At 45.1% G+C, this 12,500-nt stretch overlaps 1 protein-coding gene across 1 annotated transcript in view; it reads right to left on the minus strand.

The window, feature by feature from the left end:
- Window positions 1-541: 541 nt before the first annotated feature.
- The window catches only part of LOC310771753 (zinc finger protein Aiolos-like), a gene marked incomplete at its 3' end in the record, with an annotated part of 13,779 nt that continues 1,820 nt past the window's right edge, over window positions 542-12,500 (minus strand). The window contains exons 4-7 of the mRNA XM_083664284.1: window positions 5,883-6,311; window positions 4,028-4,195; window positions 3,447-3,563; window positions 542-652 (exon numbers count right to left, since the gene is read on the minus strand). Of these exons, the coding sequence (XP_083520410.1) occupies window positions 542-652; window positions 3,447-3,563; window positions 4,028-4,195; window positions 5,883-6,311 (825 nt within the window). The remainder of the gene's footprint in view (window positions 653-3,446; window positions 3,564-4,027; window positions 4,196-5,882; window positions 6,312-12,500) is intronic.

The raw sequence follows: 12,500 nt of genomic DNA on the forward strand, positions 1-12,500 counted from the left end.
TAGCAATACCCACCTATGATATAGTTCACGGCACGTTGTGAATTTAGGGCAGTGGTCTACCACTCTATGGTGAGGTGCAGGGTGTGAGGCCAGCGCTCTGCCCTCAATTCCTGTTTGGCAAGAAATGACGGAGGCCGGCAAAGACAAACAGACAGACATAGCTCAGATATATAACTTGAAATACTCAAACAAACATAAATTTGGTCATCTAAACTTAAGTTAATGTAGATGCACAGTGACAAGCACAGAGTATGCATATATTTCAACAAGCAAGCAGCAGCGAATAGCTGTAAGAGTTTAGATCAGAGCAGTGACCACTTTGATTTCCTAATTAAATCACAAATGTATACTAGCACATAGCAATTATATAGACAAAAATATCAATCAAATCAAAACATCCAGGCATACACAATTTGTAGTTACATCCAAAATAATACTATATTCAGCTAAAAAGTTAGAACACAACTCTTCCATTCGATCTGCTGGAGGTCAGTGCCTCTGCTTAACTACCTGTCAGTGTAGAGAGTGAGGCTGGTCTTACCAGTGAACTTCTGTGGCATTGAACTTTTCCGTTTGGCTACGTTGCTGGCCAGCCTGTCGAGAAGCATAGCGCGCTCAGTGCCCATCTGAGTCCTGGGTGTGTGGCTGTCCTCTGCGTGAGCGAGAGACAGAGAGAAAGACAGGGTGAGACAAAGAAGGAAATGAAGGCCGCTTTACCATCAAGAGCTATCATGAACGAAGGGAGTGTACACGCACTGAGCTGTCCCAATGCATTTGAGGTTATGAACACAAAAAAAAATCTTGCAAACAACCCAGCTGCTTGAAGCAAACACAAACCGGGAGGAACAAGATATCACTTTGAGATCACAAGCTCCATTGACCTCACTTCCTGGTGCTTTTTTACTTCACCAGTACAGGAGAGGAGACCGCAGGACGAGGATGTACTTCCTCACCGCCACGGCACTATCAGGCATAAACTTACGACATTTGGCGGCCACGAAAGCAGAGCATCGTTTGTGTTTTGCAACTGTCCTGTACATTAAGTAGGTACAGTGGGGAGGTTACAGCCACAGGCATGGTGGTGGGGAGCAGTGGGTGAAACGTTTGTCCTACATTTTTGGCTTCCCCTATGCTGCTACACACATGAGAAATGGTCTCCGTAGCGCAACAGCTGCAAACCACACAGCAGACATAACCTAGTTAGCCCTAATGATGGGGTAACAACCATAAGCTCATTAATGTAATGGGGCTATAAAACAGGATCTGAAGGCAATGTGGGAGCTTGACTTGTGCGCATGCTGCGTTTGTACAAATGTGTTTATGTAGCCCATGCAGTGGTTTGGATACACTAACATTTATAGTTGTTAGGGATGCAACGATATGAACATTTATTTTGCCGGATACCGATAACCGATATTAACATTGCTGTTATGGTCGATAACCGATATTTACTGATGTTGATATGATCTGTATAAAAACAAGTTTCTATGATAATCCAATTTTGTACGTACTGAAAAACACGTGTAACACTGTGAATTTGAAAAAGTTATGTCTTTATTAACATTTGGAAGAGCCCATAAATCTGTAGATTTACCGCATTGCCCTTCCTGACCCACATTATTATTTTTGTCTTCCAGCATGTCACTAAATGCCAGAGTCCACCCCATCATCTCTCACTTACAGGGAATCTGGAGGAAAGTGTCCCGTATCTTCCAAATTAACCCATATTTAAGTCTCGAACCCCAAACTCCTTATAGGCAAATCCTGTTATGTGGAGGGAGTGGGTGAATAATATGCGCATCCATACTCTGGGTGATTTGTACGAAGAGGGTGTCCTTAAATCATTTGAAGATCTGGTTGAACAGTTCAATTTGGCCAATTATCAATTCTAGAGATATTTCCAATTGAGACATTTCCTTGTTCCTCCTCAGGGCATGGACCTTGTCAAAGAGATTGTGTATATTGCAGAATTAGGCCTCACTCTACTATTCTATGCTTATAAACAAATCTGGTAGCAAAACCACTACAGCTCTCAAAACACTTCGGCAAAGGGACTTGGGCACCAGAGAGTAGAATAAAATAATTTGGACCACCCAACATGTCTCTAGGGATATCAGAAAAATACAGTTCAAAATTTTCCATCACTTTTACTGGTACCCTAGCAGGTTATTCAGACTAGGTTTAAAAGATACACAAGGTTGTTGGAGATGTGACACAGGGGTAGGCGACTTGGTCCATGCACTATGGTCAGACTCAAAGATGCAGGCCTTTTGGACTAGAGTCCACACATACATCATAGAGATCGTGGGGATGGAATATGAGCTTTTTGCAGGGCTATAGAGTACCGCAGGGATGACGTATTTTTGTAGTCGGAACGCGGAAGTCCCGGGGACTTCCGGTTTCTTCACTGTTTCTGCCTATGGGATTTTTGAATGGGTTTTTGGCACGATGCTTCAAATAAGGTCTGTGGGCAACGCAAGCTTATTCAAACGCGAACCTGTGTTCAGCGAGATAATCTTCACACATGAGGACCACTTTCATGAGTTTTGAAGCGTAAATGCGAGCCCTAGAAGTAAAAAGCTGATGCTAAGCTATTCCAGAACTACACACAGTGTCGCATAGGCTTCCACGTCACGTCACCACAGCCAAATTCAACCTGGAGTGTTGCTGACGTGTGCGCTGCTGTGCACTGATAACCCGGGCTGAACCAGATGAGGGAAAGATAATTTCGGTGTTCGTCCTGACGAAGTGATGACGTTATTGTCGTATAATATCCCTGTCGACTCAACAGTGTAGTCTCATTTAGCCATTTGCTAGCTAGCCGCCCTTTTAACGGCACGTAAAAGCTTCAAAACTCATAAAAGTGGTCCTCATGTGTGAAGATTATCCTGCTGAACACTGGTTCGCATTTGAATAAGCTTGCGTTAACCACAGACCTCATTTGAAGCATCGCGCCAAAAACCCATTCAAAAACCCCTTAGGCAGAAACAGTGAACAAGTGTTAGCATCTATGTTTTCCGGACTCATTCCTACGGCTCTCTATACATACTTGGAAATCCTCAACCATTTGACCAATCTGTAAAACCCCTAGCATAATGGATTCACACAAGTATTATGATTGGTAAACAGATGATAATGAGAAAGTGGAAAGCTGTTGTGTTTCTGTGATATGGTTTGCTCTTGTTGAAAGTTTAAAATTCAAATAAACTTTAAGTCGCAAATTATTATTATTATTATTATTTTTGCCGATACTGATAAATATTGCATATATTTAAATCATGCACCTGTGTGTGTGTGTGTGTGTGTGTGTGTGTACCTGAGTCAATGTGTGATGTGCACTGTACGTGTGACTGATGTGTTTGAAGGTATCTTGTTGTTGTTTCTGTGAGTGCGATATGAGGGGTGGAACGTGTCAAAAAGACGAGGCCAAGTGTGAGGCTGCTCACCTCTCTCAGGAGGACCTTTGCTCTGGATGTACACATGGCATCTCTCCCTGTGCTCTTCGAGGGAGCTGCGCTGTTTGTAGCTGCGGCCACAGTGGTTGCACTTGAAGGGCTTCTCTACTGCGAGAAGGAGTTTCAGTTAAACATTCACACATGAAACATCTATTTAGCAACATCTACAGTAAGTGGTACAGCAAGTACATTTACGTAGGTACTTGGTTTCATACAGTAGGCATGGAAATAATTGTAAAGCAGAATGAACAGCATGTGTGCAGGTGTAGCACATGACTTATTACTTGCTCACTTTCCAGTCTGACTGGAAAGTGAGCAAGTAATGTTCTCCCTTCACTAAAACCCTTGAGCAAGGCACTTCAACAGTCAAAGTCTGTAGATGTACTGGCCAACTCTCAGATGTGAATGTGTGTAACTGCCAACAGCATGGCATGGCAGGGTGTTACTGAAAAGGACCATGCATGCTCATATATAAAAGAAAATAAAACATAAAAAAGTGGATCCTTTCACAGGTGCATACCAGTGCATATGAACTGCATGTGTGTGAGTGAGTGCAGGTGGCAAGCCGGTACCAGAGTGGGTGCGCAGGTGCCCACTTAGGGCGTCACGTCGGCGACAGGCATAGCTGCACATGGGACATTTGAAAGGCTTCTCCCCGGAGTGGAGTTTGATGTGGCGAAGCAGGTTTCCCTTCTGGGTGAAGGAGGCCCCACACTGGGTGCAGTGGAACGGCCTCTCGCCTGGTTGAGACAAAACACAGTGTGGCCCCATGGAGACTGTTCCCACACATTTCATATGGTAACATTTTCTTTCTACCCCTGGATCACACTCAATGTGTCAGATGCGTTGTTCTCCAATGGAGGCTCACTCACGTCACATGAGACAATCTGTTACCGCAACATCACTGCAGATGCACTGTGCCTGGTGCAGGTGTTGAAGGTACAGTTAGCCCAAAAATAAAAAATTATGTCATCATCTACTCACCCTCTCGTCAGTTGAAACACAGGTGAAGTTTATACAGGATTTATTCTACTTGTGTGTTGATCATACAAGTGCTGTAATCTAAGGTGAATGTGGTTTTTGCTAACTGTGATGGTTTCATTCCTCAGTAAATCAAGACTGCAATGAAAATGTGTATTGTATCAGCCACAGGATTCTTGAAGATAACGCTTCAGATGGAGTGCAGAAACATATGCATTATGGATTAAGTGTGATCTTGGTCTTTCTCCAGATGACCTTTTCAAGGCTTAAATTATCTGTGTTAAATATTATTTTAATGGCATTTATATCATTATTAAAGCTATTAATTACAATGAAGAAAGACAAGAAAGATGGGAGAGGGTGAGATGACATGTGATAAAGGCCCTGGTGCCCCGCTACTGCAATTAAAATGTCCCCTCAAGGGACAATAAAGATATGAAGTGAACATGTAATCCCAAGACATCATGGGTACATGGTACACTAGGCACCTTAGCCAACTGAGATACAAGGCTGCCCTAAACACCTGCATTTCTTGACTACATTTTTTGTAGATTTCCGTTGCCATTTAACATGATGTGTGCTGATGGGGCAATATGAGGATTATTCTTTGGAACCACAAACATAAAATGTGTAGTTGTGTATGAAGGATAAATACATATTTTTCCATACTTTTATACTTTTTGTATAATTCCCATGCAATGAAATCTTCATGGGCAACTATGCACTTCGTTTATATACTTTAGATCAGAGGTTTTCAAAATGGGAGGCAGGCCATCCCAGGGCGGCTCCAAACAGTTTCCGGGCAGGCTCAGTGAATGGAAGTGAAAAATATTACATTAGTTATCAAAAGGAGATCACATTATAGCCTAAATGAGTTTGATTTGGTTTAAGAGATAGTTCAAGAGAGATAGTAAGTACATTTTCTTTTTCCACTTTCCCAAGGTCAGAAACACATAAATGCCTTCAGACAGACCTTTTTTTGGAGTTTTGGTGACTGAAGTATGCCAAAAATGGCTCAATTGCTGAGTGTCTATGGGATCAAATAACAAATTCATGATCCCATAGGCATCCAGGCATTAAGCCAAACTAAGCAAGTAAACTAATGGGGGGGGGGGGTATAGGAATTGCATAATTCCGCATAAATAGTGGTATAATATGAGGTGTTGACTTTTCAACACAAAAACAGAAAAGCAATATGCACATTACAGGTGTATTACCATAAAGGATATTGCACAACTACTTAAATAAGCAGAGTTGCATGCTGTGACACTGGTTAGGGCATGTGCGTCAAAGTATGATGCAGATTCATGCATCATAAACACACTAGTCTTCCATCAAGACATCTTGACCTAGTGAAAAGAGGGCCCTATCTGCTCCCACAATCAATTTGCCGATTGCACAACTGCTGCTTGAGGTCAGGTGTTTGGGCTGTGTTCCTGTGCTTACCAGTGTGGCTGCGCTTGTGCACCAGCAGTACGTTGATGCTGACGCAGGACAGGCCGCAGATGTCACAGTTGAGCTTGTTGCCTGCTGCCTGGCTGCTGCGGGGGGCCATGTAGCTCTCTGCTGCTACGGCTGCGTGGGCGTCGTCTGCTAGGCCTGCGCTCTCATAACGAGTGTAATCAACCAGCGACAGGTCCTGTGGTTCGCTCAGGGCATCTCCCTCTTCATCCCCGTCCCCGTCCCCGTCCCTCTCCTCCTCCTCCTCCTCGTCCTCGTCTTCCTCTTGCCTGTCTTCATCGAAGCCTTCCTCCATCCCGTCCTCGCTGGCCCCCTCGCCCTCCTCTTGTGGTGTGTGCTCTTTTTCTTCTTCGGCCTTGAGGTACGGCTCGCTATTGTCCATGTCTTCTGCCTCGGTCTTCAGGTGTATCGTATCTAGGCAAGGAGGAAGCACAGGAGAGGCAAAGATTATATTTGGAGTAACGTCTGATCTATATTTTAAAGCAGTGATTCTCAACATTTTTCATATCAGGGACCCCTCATTTAGTCCCCATTAGAGCCACGGACCCCAATTTGATTATATATATCATATATTTTTGTGGACCCAAATCTGAGGATATTTTATTGTTCAATATTATTTTGTCCAGAATTCCATGACTGTCTGCATTGTAGGTAGACATAACAGAGATCACCAAAATCATCATTCTTCTAGATTCTCTAATTGTGTTAACTTCTTGTGTGAAATAAAGCCTTCGCAAATAAGGCTTCAGGCTTTATTGTGCTTTCATCCTTGGTGATTTCCTTGTATTTAATGACTGCAATGCATTGTTATGTGTTTTTTAATCATAAAATAAATTCATTCATTAATTCATAATGGTGAAGTTGAACAATTCATCAGTTTGCTGGGGACCCCCTGGAGCCCCATCAAGGACCCCAGGTGGTCCCCGGACGTTGAGAACCAGTGCTTTAAACACATGAAATAACTGATACCGAAATGTTTTATATTTAACAAATATATACTGTATATATATATACACATACACATATATACACATATACACACACACACACACACACACACACACACACACACACACACACACACACACACACACACACACACACACACACACACACACACAAACACACACACACACACACACACACACACACACACACACACACATATATATGTATATATATAAGATATATATATAAAATACATATATATCTTAGTTAACTATATATAACTAAGAGTGATACGAGCGAGGTATACATCATGCTTCTGGAAACACTGGCGGCAAAGTTTGTATATCTTTTAATTATATTTCTTAATGTTTTTTACGGTTCTCCCCAATGTGGCATTGTTGAAGCAAGAGCATGTGTGTTTTTTTATGCACTCCTAAATGTTTCCTGTATTGTCTATTGTACTGTATTGTCTTTTTATGGACCAACTTGTGTCTGAAATAAAGTTGATTGATTGATATATATATACATACATACATATATATATATATATGAGAGATGTATAGTTGTATGTCCTAATGTTCATGTTTGTTCTTACATCTAAATAAGGGGCACCAACCACAATGTGACACGTCCTCACTTCTATATTTGTATTCATGGTTTGGTATTAGCAACAACACATCTCCAAAGTGGGGCTCAGTTAATTTGGGCCGACGCACAGTGTCAGAGAGAGATTCAGAAGATGTGGGCTTGAGATAAGGGGAAGGCATTTCCTCTAAATGCAGAGAAACTCGAACCAGGGCAGGAGAAGACGCTGTAGCCATCTCAAACTGACAGCGCCGATTCCTCATCTCCTTTATAGAGATTTCCGATTGATTTGCGAATTGCCTGTATCAAGGATGTTGAAAGCAGAAGCATGCAATGAGCAGCTAGCGTGAATATACTTTTCTGGTTTAAATTCCAAATCATGATAGTCAATCTAAACACACCTAAACACCTTAGAAGACATGGTCGGAGTGCTTTTAGAATTCAAAATCAAATCCCAAATTCAACTTTAGAAAGTCTGCACCTAAAGTCCTAAATTATATACCTACTAATTATCAGCCAATAGTGGTCTAGTTCTGTAGCCTTGCGAAATCTTAATAGCAAAACCTTAATAGAGGGTATGCACTGATGTCACTTTGCCACCGGAACACGACCCCTCAATCCCTCAATCTAGCCTGGTAAACCAGCCCGTCACGTAAACTCAACTCACATCTCATTTCTGCAGGACCATCTGGCCTCAAACCCTGGGAGGGCTTTAGCAGAAACTGCAAAGCGGACAAGCCATTCAGCGACTGCGCTCAGTGCCCTGTGATTGACAGTGCAAGTTGGCCAATCAGGGACGGACTGACGTAGTTGATGACGGTGTAGCAAACATGGCGGCTTCACTAGCAGTCACGTTAATGTTAGCATAAACACAGCCATAAGTGAAGTTATTGCAAAAATAGACAATTAAACAAGAGCAAGAGTATGTACTTGCGGAGTTTCTCGCAGAAAAGACGTTTTTGCTATTCTTCCGACTGGATTTGGCAAAAATCATTTACAGCAGATTCAGGCATAACGCTACTTCGCTAGCTTGCTAATGTTGCTACATGCTAAAGTGGCTGGCTCTGCACTGAACTGCGATGACGTCACTTATTTTGTTTTACGCTGATTGGCTGAAGGCATTTGTCTGTCAACGCAACTACTCCCGCCCATGCTCCCGCCCCTGCAAGCGCTGGGTGAAAGCTTCAGGGCAGACGGTCCCGCGGAACGAACTGAAATGTGAGTTCACGTGACCGGCTGGTTTACCAGGCTACCCTCAATCGGGACTGAGTGGCAAAACCTATGGGCAAAACATTCAGCAGGTTCCTCCCTGTTGTTTGGAGCAGCAGGTGTCATTGATCTAGGCTGATTACTGCGTCAAGCTCAATGCTGCCACTCAGTCCTGCTGCCACTCAGTGGGCGTGACCCCGCAGTGACTTAAGCCTCTGTGACGTCACGTGCATACCCTCTATACAACTTACCATTTCTTTTATTTTTAATTTTTCTCTCCAATTGTTCTTGACCAATAGAGGGTATGCACGTGATGTCACAGAGGCTGAAGTCACTGTGGGGTCACGCCCACCGAGTGGCAGCAAGACTGAGCTTGAATGCAGTAATCAGCCTAGATAAATGACATCTGCTCCTCAATTAGGGCTTTCACACCGGCAGAGCTCCGTGCCGGTTCTGGTTCCCGAACCCAAATTTGAACCGGCCGGTTCACGTTCAGACCGAAAAAATAATTGGTTCGGAACCTGAAAAGTTGGTTCTCAGCGGAACCAAAAAATAGATGGTTTTTCCTTGGGAACTGTGACATCATCAGTGGGCGTGTCTCATTCTAGGCTGTGAAAACGAGCAGGAAGGAGAAGAAGGCAGTGACAACATGGAGAAAAATAATTTGCAGTGTTCTGCTGAGGAAACCAAATGTTTAGTGGCGATTTGGGCATCTACCGAATCTCAAGCTAGAAAGCAGTACAAGAAAGAGCAAGTCGTATGCCGAACTTGCGGAAGAGATGGCCAAGGCTGGGTTCACTCGAACACCAGACCAAATAATTAATAAACTTAAAAAACTGAAGAAGGACTACCGAATAATGTCCTCCCACTTTGGTTCCGCTTAAACTGGTGTGAAAGCACCAAGGTTCTGAGACCTTCTCCAGAACGGCGCCAGAGCCAGAACCAGAACCGTGTCTGTCTGAAAGCGGTAAATGAGGAACCTGCTGAATGTTTTGCCACTCAGTCCCGATTGATGGGGCGTGTTCCGATGGGAAAGTGACATCTGTGCATGCATAGCCTCTATTCCCCCTGCTGTCCCAGTCGCTGCTCCACCCCCTCTGCCGATCTGGGGAGAGTTGTAGACTAGCACATGCTTCCTCCTCCTTTTCACCTGACAGCGAGGAGTTTCACCAGCAGGACATAGCGCGTGGGAGGATCACAGTTCCCCTCTCCCCTGAGAGTGCAGAGACCAGGACATATACCCTTAATATATACCCTTCCCACCCGCAGACACAGCCAATTTGTGCCTGTATGGATGCCCGACCAAGCCGGAGGTAACACAGGGGCTCGAACCTGCGACCCTCGTGTTGGTAGGCAGGGAACCTACCGCTGTACTACCCGGACGCCCAACGCCGCAACTCTTGACACCCCTAGTCCTGAAGCCTGCCTTGCACGACCTTGTCACATAGCCTCTTGCTAAGTGTCAACCAACCCCCAGCATACACAGCCCCATCCAGAAACCACACTGTGGTCTCAGCGGTGGCTGATGATGAACTAAAGAACAGCGCCTTGTACTGTGGAAAGCGCTCGGCTCAGAGGTGCGATGGAAACTTCGCACACACACGGAGCCCTGAGAGGCCCAATATAGAGTCCACTCAGGCTCTGAGAGCAAAGAACCCGCAGGCTGCGCCGCAGACGCACAGCAGGCCTTCAGTGCTGCGCCGCAGGCGCACAGCTAGCCTTCAGTGCTGCGCCGCAGACGCACAGCTAGCCTTCAGTGCTGCGCCGCAGGTGCACAGCTAGCCTTCAGTGCTGTGCCGCAGACGCACAGCAGGCCTTCAGTGCTGTGCCGCAGACGCACAGTTAGCCTTCAGTGCTGTGCCGCAGGTGCACAGCTAGCCTTCAGTGCTGTGCTGCAGGTGCACAGCTAGCCTTCAGTGCTGCGCCACAGGTGCACAGCTAGCCTTCAGTGCTGCGCCACAGACGCACAGCAGGCCTTCAGTGCTGTGCCGCAGACGCACAGCAGGCCTTCAGTGCTGTGCCGCAGACGCACAGCAGGCCTTCAGTGCTGTGCCGCAGACGCACAGTTAGCCTTCAGTGCTGTGCCGCAGGTGCACAGCTAGCCTTCAGTGCTGTGCTGCAGGTGCACAGCTAGCCTTCAGTGCTGTGCTGCAGGTGCACAGCTAGCCTTCAGTGCTGCGCCACAGACGCACAGCTAGCCTTCAGTGCTGCGCCACAGGTGCACAGCTAGCCTTCAGTGCTGCGCCACAGACGCACAGCTAGCCTTCAGTGCTGCGCCACAGACGCACAGCTAGCCTTCAGTGCTGCGCCACAGACGCACAGCAGGCCTTCAGTGCTGCGCCACAGACGCACAGCTAGCCTTCAGTGCTGCGCCACAGACGCACAGCTAGCCTTCAGTGCTGCGCCACAGACACACAGCTAGCCTTCAGTGCTGCGCCACAGACGCACAGCTAGCCTTCAGTGCTGCGCCACAGACGCACAGCAGGCCTTCAGTGCTGCGCCACAGACGCACAGCTAGCCTTCAGTGCTGCGCCACAGACACACAGCTAGCCTTCAGTGCTGCGCCACAGACACACAGCTAGCCTTCAGTGCTGCGCCACAGACGCACAGCAGGCCTTCAGTGCTGCGCCACAGACGCACAGCAGGCCTTCAGTGCTGCGCCGCAGACGCACAGCTAGCCTTCAGTGCTGCGCCACAGACACACAGCTAGCCTTCAGTGCTGCGCCACAGACACACAGCTAGCCTTCAGTGCTGCGCCACAGACGCACAGCTAGCCTTCAGTGCTGTGCCGCAGACGCACAGCAGCAAAAATAGGAGAGGAGAGTTGTCTCTAACGCCGAGCTTTTTTGGGTGACAAGTGAGGGACCAAGGCCACAAGTCTATATGTAAGAAAATAAGTCCCCATTCAAAATAATCACATCTGAAGCAAGGTGGTCACCGCAAAATATAACTGTAGGCCTATCATATCAATTCTACTGTCTGTGACTGTGCATTACAGTTGACGGTAACTGTGCAATTCTTCTCTATATTGAAGGGTATTGAAAATAGTTTACCATTTATTTAGTAATCAAGACAGAAAACATGAATATGCTACTTAATATTGTTACTTGCTCCTGGAATGTGGCACCTCTTAGACTTCACAGGTGCATCAATATTAGGTGTCAAATCCTGAGCTTGAACATTTTTAATTACTTCTCAGTGCAATTTTCACACTTTGCAAAGTCCTCCTGTGGGCCGGAATGGATCCTTTGGTGGGCCGGTTCTGGCCCCCGGGCCGTATGTTTGACATCCCTGTATTAAAGTAGCTATCTTTTCGGCTTTTGTCCTTGCCACTCAAATACCTTCAGGTGCACAAAAATTCCTTTTCCTTTATAAAATATCTATTAAAATATCACATCATAGAATAATTTCTGTGACAAAATTAAGATACTATATTAACTTTTTCAAACAGTATATGTCAACCCAAGTGGAGACCTACAATGCAGTAATGAATAAAACCACATTAAATAACTAAATAAATAACGAAATAAATAACTAAATAAATAAATACGGTAACTAAATAAATGAATAAATAAATAAATAAACAAATAAAGTTTGTTTATTAATGGGAATTGGGTGATTTACACATAAGAAAATTCCAATAGTGTCTGCTATGTTATTGATTACAGAGAACTACAGTATACAAATTTGACTTAGGTGGCAACGCCCACACAAGCAGGTTAAATCAAATGTTAAGAATTAAATGGTAAATGGCCTGCATTTATATAGCGCTTTTATCCAAAGTGCTTTATAATCAGTAGGTACATTCACCCATTCATACACCGATGGCGGCAGGTTACCACGCAGGGTGCTGGCACACCA

The sequence above is a fragment of the Poromitra crassiceps genome (assembly GCF_964638095.1).
Source record: "Poromitra crassiceps genome assembly, contig: HAP1_SCAFFOLD_1162, whole genome shotgun sequence".
Taxonomy (NCBI): Eukaryota; Metazoa; Chordata; class Actinopteri; order Beryciformes; family Melamphaidae; genus Poromitra; species Poromitra crassiceps.